General features: G+C 35.9%; 1 protein-coding gene across 4 annotated transcripts in view; it reads right to left on the bottom strand.

Moving 5' to 3' along the window:
* The window catches only part of PICALM (phosphatidylinositol binding clathrin assembly protein), a gene marked incomplete at both ends in the record, with an annotated part of 106,847 nt that overhangs the window by 37,643 nt on the left and 51,209 nt on the right, over positions 1-17,995 (bottom strand). For all 4 annotated transcript variants that reach the window (XM_080703222.1, XM_080703223.1, XM_080703225.1 and 1 more), the window contains 4 exons: positions 6,851-6,892; positions 9,258-9,364; positions 10,810-10,921; positions 13,889-13,982. In XM_080703222.1, coding sequence (XP_080559348.1) covers positions 6,851-6,892; positions 9,258-9,364; positions 10,810-10,921; positions 13,889-13,982 — 355 coding nt within the window. The remainder of the gene's footprint in view (positions 1-6,850; positions 6,893-9,257; positions 9,365-10,809; positions 10,922-13,888; positions 13,983-17,995) is intronic.

Genomic DNA, 17,995 nt, shown 5'->3' with positions numbered 1-17,995 from the left:
CGCGCAGGTTTAAAGCCAGCCGCGCTGGCTTAAGAGACCCTGTTTCCAAGTAAAAAACATATAAAATAGGTCTGGGAGTGTAACCTGGAGGTAGAAGGGTTTCCAGGAACCCCAGTACCACCAAAAAAAAAAAAAAAAAAAAAAAAGATAATGCAATATTTAGCCAGACACAGTGGCGCATGCATTTTATTTCAGTACTTGAGAGGCTAAGACAGAACGATCACATGTTTGAGGCCAGTCTCAGCAATTTAGTAAGACTCTGTTTCAAAATAAAAAATTAAAAAGGGCTAGGGGTGTAGCTCAGAGGTAGAATGTCCCAAGGTTTAATCCCCAAAACAACATTCTTCAAATACTTAAACAAAAAAATTCTTCATATACTTAAAATTTTTAATTTAATTTATTGAAATTTTAAGTAGTACCATACTCAAGAGCTAAATATATATTGAGCATGCAGCAAATACTTAATAGGTACCTACTGAATAATTAAAAGTGACCAGGGCTGGGCATGGTTGCACATGCCTATAATCCCAGCACTTGGGAGCTGAGACAGGAGAATCACAAATTCAAAGTCAGTCTCAGCAACTTAGTGAGGCTCTCAACAACCTGCAAGACCGTTTCCAAATAAAAAAATAAAATAAAGCTGAAAGAATAGCACAGAGGTAGAAGCCCCCTGGGTTCCATCCTAGTACCAAATACACACAAAAAAGTGTCCCAACATTCCTTGGGTATTTTCCCAAAAGAACTGAAATCAGACTACCATAGTAACAAATGCACATCTATGTTTATATGCTGCACAATTCATAATTGCCAAACTATGGAACCAGTGTAGGTGTCCATCAACAGAAAATGGATTACAAAATTATGGAATATACATACAATGGAATTCTACTCAGCCATAAAGAACAAAATTATGTCAACTGTAGAGAAACAGATGGAACTGGAGAATATTACGCTAAGTGAGATTAGTAAGTCACAAAAAGCAAAAGGTCGGATGTTTTACCTCAGATACAGAAGCTAGGGAGAAATGGGGCACTGGAGGCACCCCAGACAAAGGAGGAGAAACCTTGGCGTAAAGGAGGGGACCTAACTGAGGGAGACAGAAGGAAGGAGGAAGATTTGAAGAGCAAAACACTTCACAGACATGATGTATGTAAATAAATTTATCAATGCCAATAACAGTGACAATTCATGAGAAGGTGGGGAGGGAGAAAGTGGGATGGGAACTGGGGAGGGTTCAACAAGTACTGTGTGCATGTATGCCTCTATCCTCCTAAACTTCATCACAATATATGATTACAATTTAAAAAAGATGTCCAAACATGACTTTTAGGTAGTTGTTGTTAAGTAATACTGAAGATTAGCATCAAGGAAATACAAATTAAAATTACAATGAAATATATCTCTTTAACCACTAGAATGACTAAAATTAAATAGCAAAATCAGATATTATGGGTATATAAAACTAGAACTCTCATACATCACCATATAATGACTCAATTTCACTTCTAATTATATTTACCCAAAAGAAATAAAAACTTATCTCCATAAGAAAATACTTGTTTGACAATGTTTTAAATAGTTTTATTTATAGTAGTCAAAAACTGCAAACAACCCCGGAGGCCATCAATTGGAAACTGTGATAAATTCACATAATGTAATAAGACTTAGCAATAAAGAATGAATTAATATTCTCTTTTGTGTGTGTGTGTGTGTGTGTGTGTGTACTGGGGACTGAACCCAGAACATTCTAGTTACACCCCCGACCTACTTTTTATTCTTTATTTTGAAACAGGGTCTAAGTTACAGAGGCATCACCAATTTGTTGAGGCTGGCTGAGAACCTGCAACCCTCCTGTCTCAGCCTCCAAAGTACTGAGATTAAAAACATGTGCCATCACGCCAAGCTAATAGTATATTTGACAATATGAACAGATCTCAAAACACAATGACAAACTGGGCCCAGTGGTGCAGGCCTGTAATCCCAGCATTTGGGAGGTAGAGACAGGATTAAAAATTCAAGGCCAGCCTTAGCAATTTAGGGAGAGGTATTTAAAAATAAAAATGCCTGAGGGTATAGCTCAGTTGTAAAGTGTCCCTGCATTCAATTCCCAATACTATTATCAAAAACCAAAAAAAAAAAAAAAAAAATCTCCTCTGAAAAAGCCAAAAAGCCCCACCAACAATGATAGGCAAAAGAGCCCAGAGTAAATACTTATGCAATGTCATGATACATAAATATTTTTATTTTGTCCATGGTTTCTGGCTTTAACTCAGTCCTTGTAATTTCCTAAGTGACTAAAATAACAATGGGGTACTTCAGGCCTCAAGAAGCAGTCACCCCCTCCATACACACAAGCATACCCTTCTGCCTGCCTTTCACTTGCTCCATTTTTATCCTAAGACAGACTAAAGAAACTAGAATTTCTCTTCCCCAAGGTCCATTACAGAAACAAAAAATATACTCTAATCTTCCTCCTCTTTTCTGTCTTGAAGATGGTCATAAAGGAATTTGCTAACCTACCTTGTCTGATAGTACATCATAAGATCCCCAACTCTGACTCATAACTAGAGGAAGGAATCCTACCGAGAGAATCTGGACAGGTCTGACTGTGTTTCCCTACTCAGTCTATTAGCATCAGATCATACCGTTTTTGTTTCATCACACTTCTTACAAATGTGATGTTTCAATCATGGCCATACAATGAAATCTCCATAAAAACCCAAAAGGAAAAGGTTCAGAGAGCTTCTGGATAGCAGAACAACATAGAGATTTCCTGGAAAATGGAAAGCCAGGAGAGGTCATGGAAGGAAGCTCCATCCCTACCCACATGCATCTTTTCAGCTGTATCCTTTGTAATATCCTTTGATAATAAACAAGTAAATGTGTTTCCCTGAGTTCTATGAGTCACTCTAGCATATTAATCAAACTGAAGTGTGGGTAGGTGGTGCATTTTGGAACTGTAGCCTATAGAATGACAGTATCTAAAGGTAGAGTATGTCAAAACTGAACTAAATTAAACTGAACTGAATTGATATAGGGACACCCAGCAAGTATCTGCTTACAAAATTACATTTTTTGGTATATGGGGGAAAATTCTAACACATCTGGTATCCAAAGTGATCTATTATGAGAGTACGGTGAGATAACGGAGTTTATCCTTTTATTATACATCTACAATTTGTACAGCCTACTGATTTTATTTATATTAAGTTTAAGAACCAATAAAATTATGTTACAGACTGAGCACTCTTTTTTTTGGTGGTACTAGGAATGGAACCCAGGGGCTTTCTACCTCCGAGCTATACTCCCAGACCTATTTTATATTTTATTTGGAAACAGGATCTCACTAAGTTGCTGAGAGCCTCACTAAGTAGCTGAGGCTGGCTTTGAACCTGAGTGATCCTCCTATCTAAGCCTCCCAAGCGCGGGGATTACAAGCGTGAGCCACCACACCCAGCTCAGACTGAGTATTCTTTATCTGAAATGCTCAGAGGGTGAGGGTGTGTGCGTGTGTATGTGTGTCTTGGGAATGGGTCCTAACTGATACATATAGTCTAAAAGTAATTTTATATAATACTTTTAGTGTGGTGCGCGCGCGCACGCGTGTGTGTGTGTGTGTGTGTGTGTGTGTGTGTGTGTGTGTGTGTGTATCTTGGGAGTGGGTCCTAACTGATACATATAGTCTAAAGGTAATTTTATACAATACTTTTAGTGTGGCCTGTCATATGAGAGTCAGGTGTGGAATATTCTACTTGTAGGTTTATGTGGATACTATTTTGGATTTTGGAGTATTTGGGGTTTTGGATTAGGGGTGCCTAACCTGTATTAGAAATTGAAACTATAGCCGGGCATGGTGGCACACGCTTGTAATCCCGTGCTTGGGAGGCTGAGACAGGAGGATTGCACAGGTTCGAAGCCAGCCTCAGCTACTTAGAGTGATGAAACTGCATCTTAAAAGGTATGCTGGTTACACAAATGTTTACATTTACCAAATCTAATTGACATGGATATTTACCCCTGCTATTATTTTTTTAAATGAAGACTAGTTTAAAACTATTGGGTACTGGTCAAATATCAACCTACTATTTAAAAAGTCAATTTCTTTCAAAAGAAAACCTTTCATTGTGCAGAGTAAGAGCTGTTCAGTCTCTTCAGTAAAGCAAATGCATTGATGGCATTTACTTACCTGGAATATGCTCCAGATTTGAGATAGTTTCTTTACTACAGGATCCAAAAGAAGTTAGAAGCAGCAGCACTTAGCTAATTTCTCTACCAATTATGATTTTGACTATTTCTTTCACTCAGTATTTTCTCTAAACACTATAAAACCTTAGCACTGTGGAGATCTAGCAAAAAACGATTTAAAATAAAATATACTGTAAGGCTGACTTCTATATTGAACTGAGAACACATGTGTTGGGAGCCATCTTAGCTCATGTAATGAGGTCACCATTTCAGAATGGCTTAGCTCTGTACCTAGTACAAGCTAGGTAGACAAGTTTCCTTGGATCAGATGAGACAGCAAGGTAGACTTCAATGACCTATTTTCCCTGAAATGTTTACCTTTCTACTCCCTAAACCTGGCCCATGCCTGCCACTCTGTAAACTTTGTGATCACCACACCCTAATCCTAGCTTGTGATAGCCTTTCCCCAAAACTTAGCTTATAACCCTAAACTCAAGTCCTGACCTCTTTGCCATTTGTTTTGTTTAAACCCTCAATAAAAAAGGACACAGGCTGCAGATGACCAGGAGAATTGTCAAACTACCTCCTCTCCAAACACCCTACATATTTCTATTATTAAATAGAATTTTCTCCATATTATCATAGGTGATTTGGCTATAATCATTTTGTGCAACAGAAAATTTTTCAGTAGCTGCCTGGAGCAGCTACCTCCATGGCAGAACCATGAAACAAGTAGCACCAGCTATACATATATGTATTTCCCCTGATCTCACCAAAGTGTTTGCTAATTAGTAGTCAAGAGCTTGCAGTAGAGGTGATCATAAGGACATTTAGGATTGTGGTTAACATTTCAAAAATAAGCACTGTGTAAGCTATCTTATATAATATCTGATACATATAGGAAGCCAAATTAGGGTCTAACGAATGTGACCTTTAATCTCAGTAATTTAACTATAGTACTACACTATCAAATCTTAGGTTTAAACTGTGCCCATTCAAACAGTAGTTTACTTTTTTCTGAAAGTTTAAGATGTGGTTTACAAATATTAAACCTTTACGTTATGATAAGTAATGTAAACTATATATATATATATATATATATATATATATATATATTCCCTTCTAAATATATCTGGCTATTCTTTAAAAAGCAAATCTGAAGTACAAAGAGTTAAAGAAATGTAATGTTTTACAACTAAAAAGAGCAGTATGTGACAAAATAATTTCCAATTTTCACTCTTCTATATTACCATCTTCACTAAGGTGAATATAGCGTTATTTTAGTTTACTTTTGAAATCTTCTGAAGAGCTAAAAGAATGCCTGGCTTATTCTCTTTGTTCAGAGATCATGAGTAAAGGAGGAGGGAGGGATGAAGATTGGCCAACCCTATCCAATTATAATGCTATAAATATTACAGTTGTATATGATGACAACTTATAATTTCCATGTATTGCCTGGGGCTGATGATTTTTAAACAAATATATAGAGAAAATTGGCATAAAAAATGAGGTAGATAGGGAACTGAAGCTTTCAGATAATTTTATACAGCAACAATTCTCATATTTAGCTCAGAATACTATGTTTGATCTTAATGAAGATAATTTATTTCACAAGGTCATATGCATAAGTTCCTTTCTTATATATAACCCATAACTAAATCTACTGCATAACTCTTAGCCTTAAGATCAGAGTAATGAGTCAGAATGTGTGCAAAGAAACACAATAAAAAAAATAATAAAGTGTTTAAAGATGACCTGGCACACTTTGAAACAAGGAAAAGAGATGTCACCTATTAAGGACATAGTTGACATAAGTGTTATAATAATGAGTTTATGCCACGTACTTTCGTAACATTCTGTAAACAAAACACTGAGAGTAAGCCAGAGAAACTGGAAGTATGAGTTCCTTTCCTAGAAATATTTTGAAGATGAGAGAAATAATAGCTAACATTAATTGTTTAAATATCTATTTTATTAGGTATTAGTTCATTAATCCCCAAATTACCATGTGAGGTAGATATTGTAATATTCCATATTTTACAGATGATGTAAGTGAAGCAGAGAGTGACTTCCCCAAAGGCCAGCTCACTGTAGCCAGGGCTTAAACTCTAATAGTTTCATCCTAAAATTCGTTCCTTTTACCCTTTATTTTGAAGTTTCCTACTTAATACTGCCATCTGAGTCAAACAACCAAAGCAGAACTTTGCTTTTTAGTGGTTTTTGTTTTTTGTTGTTGTCGTTTCTGTGGTTCTGGGGCTTGGACCCAGGGGCATTCTACTGCTGAGCCCTACTCTGTCTCAGCCTCGCAAGTACTAGAATTAGAGACACATCACCATACCTGACTAAAGCAGAATTTTTAAAGCAGGAAAAGTAAATCCAGCTTAAAATAATGCTCTACCAACAGTAGAGTGAAAATTTTGTAAAGTATCTTTCAGTTCCCAAAGTCTTGTTTTCCTCTTTTTTTAATAAGGGAGAAAAGAAAGGAATAAATTAAGAAATGGTAAATTTAAAAAATGGTAGGGTGATAATTTTAATAAGATGATGTTAGCAATATATCAAAATGTTAAAATCTGTCAAGAAAAATTATACAGATCTCCTTGACAGTAGGCATTATAGATTATTCAGCATTTTATATAGTGAAGTGATATTTTAACAATATACTTACCTGTGAAAGGTCTGGTATATCACCTCTATCGATTCCAACTTGCTGTAAGAAAAAAATATTGTGTGTAAGAGATGATATTATAACAAAGATGTTTTATATATAAAATTTGGGGAAATGATACACTATCAATAAACTTCTTTAAAAATCAGGGCAATAAAAGCCAGGTGTGGTGGCGCACGCTTGTAATCCCAGCATTCAGGAGACTGAGACCAGAGGATCGTGGTTAGTGGATAGCCTCAGCTACTTAGTGAGGCCCTCCGCAATTTAGTGAGACCCTGTTTCAAATTAAAAAGAATAAAAAATAGGGCAGGGGGTATAGCTCAGAGGTCAAATGCCCCTGGATTCCATCGCCAGAACTGCAAAAATTAAAAAAATAATAAAAATAAAAATTTAAAAATAAAAAAAATCATTAAAATATTTAATTTCTAAAGACATTACTCAATGTTGCCAGTGGCTTATATATTTATTGAAGACTAGAAACTTTAACATTTGGGGAGCCAGAGTCAGAAATTCAATAAGTCTATTAAGTTACCATCTTCATGCCTTCTAAACACCTATATAAACTACCCTGCCATATTCTGGAAAGTTCATCTCTTTTATGTGTCATATGATAAAAAATACTATGGCAAGAATGAGAGAAACTAACTGTGAATAGTTCCTTGGAATATATACAGGGGAAAAATAAGCCTGATGACATCAACTTTGTCTTTCTCTCTGACAATCACCACACAGAGAACACTTTTTCAAACCTATGTCAGTCAAGTAGGCCAGGTTTTATTTAAATGTCAAGTGACATCTAACCAAGATATAACTGTCTCCATGAAACAATATACTTTCATAATGTTCAAACATTAGTGAATTTCCAGCAAAAAAGATAACTGATCCTACTTCTAGAACCCAAATTAAAAAAAAAAAATTATTACTGCCTTCTATGGCTATGTTTCATTTACTAAGCAGCCTCTCCAGGTCCCAGAATGGGAACAGTAGAAAATGTGACAAATTAATTCATTCTCAAATGTTAACAGCTCATCATTGGCTGAGAAATCTGTACCCTGCAAAGCCCATTTCAATAGGTAGTTTCTCTTGCCTTTACACTAAAAACTAAGATCTCTCAATGAAACTTCAAGGCCAAAGATAGTCTTGTGGCAAAATATTCTACAGTTTGTGGGAGAGGGGTTGGGCCTTCATACTTCTTAGGTCATACAGACTAGAGTTTATCCCACACCTCACCTAAATCCAGCAAACGTGGAGATAAAGGTCAGTAACTACAACTACCAAAAGATAAGAACAGAAGAGGCCAAAGGGAAAGATCAACAAATTAAAACTTATTTTAGAAACTTGCTAGAATTATGGCATACATCATGCCTTCTTATGTCTGTAGCATAAGACTGATCCTAAAGAAATAGGGAAAAAAATCACTAATTTCTGTAAAAGATCTTTATTTGGAAAAAGGGTCTCACTAAGTTGCTGAGAGCCTCACTAAGTAGCTGAGGCTGGCTCAAAACCTGTGCGATCCTCCTGTCTCAGCCTCCCAAGCACGGGGATTACAAGCACGCGCCACCACGCCCGGCTGTGAAAGATCTTTAAATCTACAATAAACTTCAGAGAGCATCATAAAACAGATGATCAACAAGGCTATTTTCCCCAAAGGTCTTTGTCATCCTATTCTTTCCTATTCTATCCTTTACAGAATAAAGTACTACTATATTAATACAGCCTAAAATCACTATCTTGCTAATACCAGACTTTGATGCCATCAAATTATCTTAGGGAGACATCTATGGCAGTTATGAGAGCAAAGAAAGAAAACACAAAACCCTAAGAGTCACCTCTGTGCTAACAAGATAATGCTGCAAGCATTAACACACTGCCTTCCCTGATCATTTCAGAAAATTATTTTAAGCACACATTTGAAAAACTGTATTATAACCTACTTTTTATAACCAATGGTAAATATACAAAGTTAACTTCTGTAGAGAAAAAAACATTCTGAATTATGTGGCTCTGGTTGTAGGTCTCAATGAAACAGAGGGATCTTGCACTGATGCTAAACATTTCCTACCACCGTAAACAGACAGAACCTGCATGGCTAATTCTGAACATAAACCACAGACATCACTGTACTCCACTTATTTTATTTTATATAGAAATAAACAACTTAAAATTAGTTTACTTTTTAATATCCCATACTGAATTAGTTCTATAGCATATATTTTAATCGATATATTACATTTATACCATATTACAGAATTCAATACAGTATGTTAATATGATTGAGTATATTTATATATACACCTTGCCATATTGAAGAGAATTCTGTATTTGGATAATGAGTGATTTCCTCAAAATCCATACATATATAAGAAAGCAAGTCAGGACACAGGCATAGTTCCTTAAAGACATTTACCTCTGCAACTTTGAGAAACTCTGAGATTCTCGTCATCCTAGTCAAGAACTTCTTATAGATATCAAGACCTTCTTTGCACTGGTTCTTTTTCATATCAAAATATTTTTCTGCCAAAAGTAAGTATAAAATAGTTTTATTTACATCATCAAAGTGTAACAATAAAAAAATGGAAAGGTTTATATAATAGATCCAAAAAGATCATAGAGGGTTCTCCAAGGACATGCACTACCTACAATAAAAATATCAGTGTTGTAGGGGTTAAATCAGCGATGAGTACATGTTTGTACACACAAGTTTTTTACCCCAATAAGTTGTATGAATATAATGCACCAATAAAAAAAATTTTTTTTAAATATCAGTGTTAAGTGAGCTTGGATATTTAAAGAAAATCTGGTGCTATTATATAAAAAATAAATTACTTGATTTTTACTCATATTGCTAGTTGGTTCTCTAATATTTCTTCACTCAAAATTTCCTAAATATCTATTTGCATAAGTACATGTCACACTTTGCTCCGTTTGCTTAGTGAGGCCTTTTGCAACTCAGTGAGACCATGTTTCAAAATAAAGAATAAAAATAGGGCTGGGGTAGTAGCTCAAAAGTAGAATGCCCCTGGGTTCCATCCCCAGTATCAGAAAATATATATACATATTTGTTATACTACATTACTATTAACAAACTAAGATGCTAATTTTTCCATGTTCAAATGTCAGATGGAAAGCTCATTTAAATTTATATGTAAAAAATAGTAAAGAGCTTAATTTATACCAAACATAGGGGGAAAGACTATGCTTTTCAGAGCTTTATTAAAAATGCTTCATTTTTCACATATGAAAAATAAAGAAGCCAAGTATGGTGGTACATGCTTGTAATACCAGTACTTAGAAAACTGAGATAGGAGAATTGCAGGTTCAAGGACAGCCTCAGCAAGTAATGACTCTCATCAACCTAGCAAGACCCTGTTTCAAAATAGAAATTAAATAGGGCTGAGGGTATAGCTTAGAGATAGAATGTTCAAGGGTTCAATTCCTGGTACCAAAAAAAAGGAGAAAGAAAAATAAGCCCAATTTCCCTAAACTTGTGGATTAAATCATCTCTGAATAAATCTGAAGTATCCTGCTCTCTCAAAACCAAGTTTTAGTAAGTACTTTCTAAAGGGGGTTGGGATGGGGAGAAAACCTGCACACTAGAATAAAAATATTTGGCATCTGAAAGCTGAGCATGATGGCACATACCTACAATCCCTATACTTGGGAGGCTAAAATAGAAAGATCACAGGTTTGGGGTCAGCCTCAAAGAATTAGTGAAGCCTTCAACAACTTAGTGAGACCCTGTTTCAAAATATAGAATAAAATATCGAATCGGGCTGGGAATTGAAGCATGGAGGTAGAATGCCCCTGGATTAAATCTCCAGCAACGCGAGAGCGCGCGCGCGCGCACACACACACACACACACCATCTCCCTCAATAAATTTTAGGCAGTTTTAAGTCAGTGAATATTATTTATCCATATGACATAACAAAACATTATGAAGGCTACAGCAGTATTTACCCAACAGATTAATAATTCCTTCATTGTATGCTGCAAATAGTCTAATGGCATCTTTGAATAGGAGCATAAAGGCAGCATTTATTACTCCATTTGTAAGTTCATTGCTATTAACCTGGGGAAAAATGGAAAATAAAATTAGCTAATCTTAAGATTTCAATGACAATGACAGAGATTTCCTTCAAAATAAAATGTAGTAAAATCTGGCATGTAGGTATATTAGAGAAAAATGTGTATTTACTTTCTGAAATACATCCTAATATATATAAACTTTCAGACTTATTGCAACTAAGAGTTACAAACCAATTTTTACCAAAATTTTAGCAAGAATTAGATTTATTTAGTTGGGAAACATATCTTGAGCTAATGAAATTTTAGACTACATCTCCAGAGTTTTCTAAATATTCATATATTACAACATTAAATACCTCTAGCAGCAAAATATAAAGCCTATTTTTAGGTAGAAATTTATTTTGACTCATGAAAGATTTTATCAGTAAGTATCTATTAAATACTACAACTACCAAGGCACTGAGTTAAGGTTAAAGGTAGGCAGAAGGTGTGAGTGTGTATGTGTGTGTTATGTGTAAGTATATCTTTCCCCATCATTACTAACTAAACCTTTTATTGTCACCAGGAGAAATAAATAATGTAATGATTGAAAAGAGCCTAATACTGGCATATAAACACATTTAAATAATGCTGATTATTATTATTCAATTGCAACAAAAAAGCAGTAGTTTATCAAAAATAGAATATTTTTAGTTTTAACTCAAGGAATTAATCAAAAGGATAAACCAGTAAGTCATTGCATATAATGAGATATAATAACAGACATTAAAAGTAGATATCTAATAATATAGTTATAATGTCTATAACATATATAGAAATATAGTTATACATATAATATTGTTATATATAAAAAATTTATGGTTGGGCCTTCTGAGTCTCTCAATATAATGTCCCATAATTATGTCAATCTCCTATGTCTTCTAGAAAAGGAGTTGGGAAGTTTTTGTTGTTGTTTTGGTAAAGGGCTACTGAATATTAGTCTTTGTGAACCATCCAGTCTCTGCTGCAACTACTCAAGGCTGCTATTTTAACATGAAACCAACCATGGAGAGTATGTATACCAATGAGGCTGCCAATGTTCCAGTAAATACGGTTATGGACACTAAAGTTTAAATTTCATACAATTTTCACCTATTACAATTTTTTTTGGGGGGGGGAGTACTGGAGATTGAACCCAGGGGCATTTTACTTCTGAGGTACAACCCTAGTCCTATTGGTTTCACTAAGTTGCTATTGGTCTCACTAAGTTGCTAAGGGCCTTGCTAAGTTAAGGAGGTTGTCCTTGAACCTGAGATCCTCCTGAGACCTGTGATTACAGTCATGTACCACCCCATCCCGCTACAAGATAGTCTTTAAAATTTTTCCAACTATTTGAAAACATAAAAATAGCCAGGTGTAGTGGCACATACAAGTCATCTCAGTACTTGGGAGGCTGAGACAGGAGGATCACGGTTCGAGGACAGCCTCAGCTACTTAGTGAGGCCCTTTGCAACTCGATGAGACTCTGTTTCAAAATAAAGAATAAAAAATTGGGCTGGGAGTGTAGCTCAGAGGTAGAATGCCCCTGGGTTCCATCCTTAGTGCCGCAAAAAAAAGGGTGGGGGGAGAATAAAAAATAAGGCTGGGGGTGTAATTCAGAGGTAGAATGCCCCTGGGGTTCAATCCCTAGTACCACAAAACAAAACAAAACAAAACAAAAACAATTTTTAGGTTGTAATGCCATACAAAAACAGATAGTGGGCTATAGTTTGATAACCCTATTCTAGTCTATGAAATATACACAAGCTTCATTTTTCCAATATTTACTATGTACTATACATTACTAGGCAAGGAGATACAGCAGAGAAAGAACAAAGCAGGCTAGCTTTCTACTTAAAGAAGCTTTAAGACCAGTAATTAATAGCACATGCCAAAGGAAAAATCAATTTCATCATGAAATTTCACATCCCATTCACTAACTTGGTCTTAAATGATGTCTTAAGATACATGCCAAAAAGTGAGAGGCAAAGAGAGAGGAAAAGGGGAGGGAGAATGTTAACTTCTAAAACAGTACAAATGCCAATGCTGGCAACTTGGTTCAAATAATGGTCATTAAAATAAAAATGAGAGAATACAATGCCCTTGGGTGATACATAAAACTATTATAAATGCTATTGAACTTCCCTTTATTTCTGACTAATTCTTATTTTGAATCCTATATAATAAACATAAAGGAGACATTAAGATAAATGTTCAAAAACAAAATCGCTATACTTTATTTAAATTCCTTTTTGTGTGTGTGTGTGGTTCTAGGGATGGAACCAGGGGCATTCTACTTTACAGTTTCACCCCAGCCCTATTTTTGTTTTTTACTCTTTATTTTGAAACAGGGTCTCACTGAATTGCAAAGGGCCTCACGAAGTAGCTGAGGCTATCCGCAAACTGTTATCCTCCTGTCTCAGCCTCCCAAATGCTGGGATTACAAGCATGTGCCACCACACCCAGTGCTATACTTTTTTTTAAATGTAAAAGTCATTACCAAAAAAGTATTTTTTCAGATAATTTCCTTTGCCTTTCTCCACCACTTTATTTAGCTTCTATTTCCTAAAATTCTGTATCTAGAGAAAAAAGCATCTAAGAAATCAGAATAAATCTAAACCATAAAAATGAAAAGCAATTTGAGTATGAATCACACAGAAAATCTTTAAGCAAATGGGCTATTATTGTGTGAAAACCTAAGTCTGTGAAAACTTGAAAATAAGAACTGATTGGTTGCAGGGCCTGGTGTCTCACACTTGTAATCCCAGTACTTGGAGGCTGAGACAGGAAGATCACAGGTTCAAGGACAGCCTCAGCAAGTAGTGAAAAGTCATCAACTTAGGTAGACCCTATTTCAAAATAAAAATAAAATGGGGCTAGGGGTGTAACTCAGAGGTAGAATGGCCCTGAGTTCAATCCTCAATTACACACACATAGATATATATAATGATCTATATTTTTATATCTTAAATTAAAAATATAATCAACTTACATTAAAATCAAGTAGTGCATCCATTTGATTTTGAATAATTGGAACAGTTTTTAAGAGTTTTTCTGTATTCATTGTTCTCATAACTCCATCAGCCCTATGTTAAAAGAAAAACAGATGAATTTGCTATTATATTTACATTTCAAACTTCCATATGGTTCTACACTTAAATGGAGGGTGAAGTTATTATGACATGTCATGTATTTTTTTCCCGTGTGTGTGTGTGTGTGTGTGTGTGTGTGTGTGTGTGTGTGTGGTACTGGGAATAGAACCCAGAGGCTTTCTACCTCCAGGCAATACTCCCAGCCCTATTTTATATTTTATTTGGAAACAGGGTCTCACTAAGTTGCTGAGAGCCTCACTAAGTAGCTGAGGCTGGCTTTGAACCTGTGTGATCCTCCTGTCTCAGCCTCCCAAGTGCAGGGATTACAAACGTGTGCCACCACGCCTGGCTTTTAAGTCATTATTAAACTTAAATCCTTGCTGGGCATGGTGGTGCACGCTTGTAATCCCCATACTTGGGAGGCAGAGACAGGAGAATCGCACAGGTTCGAAGCCAGCCCTGCGCTGGCTTAGGAGACCCTGTTTCCAAATAAAAATATAAAAATAGGTCTGGGAGTGTAGCCCGGAGGTAGAAGGGCTTCCAGGAACCCCAGTACCACCCAAAAAACAAACAAACAAAAAAAAAAAACTTAAATCCTCAAGCAAGACCATGTATCAAAAAAGCAAAAGCAAAAATCAGACAACTCTACATATCCAATATCATTGTGTTCATTTAAAACCAAAAGAAAAAGAACAAGATGTAAAGCATGAGTCATAAGAGCAAAAGTTCATGTTGTACAACCAGGGCAATAGTGTACTTCTCACATGAGGAAATCATACCATCTTTACAACCACCATATGTGTAAAAGGAGATTTACCAATTGAGAAAAGTGACAAAAAAATCATTTGCCTCAAGTCACTTAACAAACATTATAGTTAGGGGTTGAGCTTAAATGTTGGTTTTAAAGTATTTATTTATGACTCAAATAGCAATGGCTTGTAATACAGAAAATTATAATTAAAATCTAATCAATCACAACACAGATGCCAGAATAAACAATTGTGCTATGAAAAGCAAAAACAATACTTTGCAGGATGCAAAAGAGTTTAACAAACATTGCATTGCTTTACCATAGCTATAACTAAGTAGTAAAAGTTACATTAACCCATGAAGTGTTTAGAGCTATTTCTTCTAAAGTAGGAAACTATACTGTTTGATACAAGCTGTCTCAGTTTGGAATGAGGATACCAAGCCTTTTGTTTTTTCCTTTTGGTGGTACTGGGGATTGAACTGATAGGCAGTTCTACCACTGAGCTCAACTTCCAGCCTTACTTTATTTTTTATATTTATTTTTAATAAAAATATATAAATAAAATAAACATTTATTTTATTAATAAAATAACTAAATAAGTAAATATATAAATAAAATAAAATATATATTTAATATATTTATTTTTTATACTGAAACAAGGCCTCAGTGAGTTACAGCATGCTGGCTTTGAACATGAGATTCTCTGATCTCAGTCTCTAAAGTACTGGGATCAACCGTGCTCAGAAGCAAGCCTTTATTTTCATAATGATCAAACTCTTATTAGTCACCATCAGGTCTCTTTTATAATTCTCCCTCTTTTCTTGCTGAAGACATTTTTAAACCTCCAGTCATTTTGTCATTACAGAAGACTTGAACATTAGCTCAGTCTTTCTTGTTTAACCTCAACATCTACATGAACAACCAGGCCAATAACTTTATCTCAATCCTCTTTATAGGATCCTCTTTTCCCATAGTAAGGTCCAAACTTTAGTCCAGGCGTGGTGGCACATGCTTGTAGCATTGGGAGGCTGAGACAGAAGGATCGTGGTTCAAGGACAGCCTCAGCTACTTAGTGAGGCCCTTTGCAACTCAGTGAGACCCTGTTTCAAAATAAAGAATAAAAAATAGGACGGGGGGGGGGGTGGCTTGGAGGTAGAATGTCTCTGGGTTCCATCCCTACTACTGCAAAACAAACAAACAAACAAACAAACAAACAAACAAACAAACCTTACTGACTCCCTTGACACACTGTTCCACCACTTAGGTCCCAAATGAATAAATGACAAAACTTAGACACTTTATTATAGGACAATAACTTTTTAACCTTCCAGCTACTTAGGTCAAGTATCCCTAAGGCAAAAATTATTTGGCCTAAACAAAATCCTTAAAGTATTAACTCCATCACTACCCACATTGATTCCTTTTCATTTATTCTTTCTTCATCTAGCTTAGAATTTCACAGATCATGCCGGGCGTGGTGGTGCACGCTTGTAATTCCCACGCTTGGGAGGCGGAGACAGGAGGATCGTGCAGGTCCAAGGCTGGCTTAAGAGACTCTGTTTCCAAATAAAAAATATCAAAAATAGGTCTAGGAGTGTACCCCGGAAGTAGAAGGGTTCCATCCCCAGTACCACACACACACACACACACACAAATTCATAGTTATAAGCAGTCCCTTACAAAAATATCCTTAATTTTAACCTCCCCCTTTATTACCTTCTCTTCTTCCCTTTTAGTTGTCTGGCAAATTCACAATCCTGGCTGAGCAAACACTTAACTCATCCATATGTACATACATAACTGAGTGCTATTAAAGAAAATCACTCAACTGGACAGTCTGGCAAAATTGATTCATGATGATCAACCTCAAATAGGTATTTCACATTGCCAGCAATCCTTAGCTTTCTTTAGTGAGTAACTTGTATCTCCAAATTTCCTTTTCCTACTTCTCTATCTCTTGTCTGTTCATACTCCCAAAATACTTCATTCAGAAACAGAAAATAAGCCACGTGTGGTGGTACACGTTTGTAATCCCAGTACTTGGGAGGCTGAGAAAGGAGGATAGCAGGTTCTCAACCAGCCTCAGCAAATTGTGAGACCCTCCACAACTTAGTAAGACCCTGTTTCAAAATAAAGAATAAAATAGGGCTGGGGGAGTGTAGCCTGGATGTAGAATGTTCCTGAATTCAATCTCCAGTACCACAAGAAGAAAAAAAAATAGAAAACAACAAAAAGAGATTGGTCCTTTTGGAACATAAACTACATCTCCTATTACAATGGAAGAGGTCTGTCTTTTCCTATAAAACAGAAATACTACTTATACAGGTCTTCTGTATCTCATTCTCTCACAAGCCTTTGGTTGTCCTCTACCATAGCTCCATTCAACAGAACTGTGATTTTGAAAATGTTCTATATTTTTGGGAGGCTGAGACAGGAGGATCGCAGTTCTCATCTGGCCTCAGCTACTTAGTGAGACCCTGTTTCAAAATGAAGAATAAAAAATAGGGCTGTGGGTACTGCTCAGAGACAGAATGCCCCTGGGTTTCATCCCTAGTACCAGAAAAATAAAAATTTCTATATTTACATAATTCAGTATGGTAGACAAACTAGCCATACATGGCTACTGGACAGCTGAAATGTCGCTGATGCAAATAAAGAACTGAATTATTTTATTTCACTGTAATCAATCAATTTAAATTTAATTAGCCCATGTATCAAGTGGCCACTACAGCTCATTAACCTTTTGGGGCTTTTTGTTTCTTGGTTTTTTTTTTTTTTTTTTTTAACCAGATTACTCCCATGATCAAGCAAGAAAAAGCTCTGAGACTGCCATTCTTTAAACACATATAAGCCAGGTGTAGTGGTACACACCTGTAATCCCTGTAGTTGGGAGACCGAAACAGGAAGATACCAGGTTCAAAGACAGCCTCACAACTTAGTGAGGATCTATAGCAACTTAGTAAGACCCTGTTTCCAAATAAAAAAATTTAAAATTAGGGCTAGGGGTGTAGCTCAGAGGCAGAATGCCCAGAGTTCACTCCCTAGCACCACAATAACAACAACAACAACAACAACAACATATATGTTCCATTTTTACCATTCCAGTTAAATCTCTCTAGTTCATGTAAAAGTTCTGTGTTGACTCTTCAATTGGTACTTTTTTCTTTTTTTGGTGGGACTGAACAAGAGGCCTCTCATGTGCTAGGCAAGCGCTCTATCACTGAGCTATATCCCCAGCTCCCCTATAATAGGTACT

This window comes from Muscardinus avellanarius (genome assembly GCF_963383645.1).
Source record: "Muscardinus avellanarius genome assembly, chromosome: 1".
NCBI classification, from domain to species: Eukaryota; Metazoa; Chordata; class Mammalia; order Rodentia; family Gliridae; genus Muscardinus; species Muscardinus avellanarius.
This window is presented reverse-complemented; position numbering and strand designations above follow the sequence as displayed.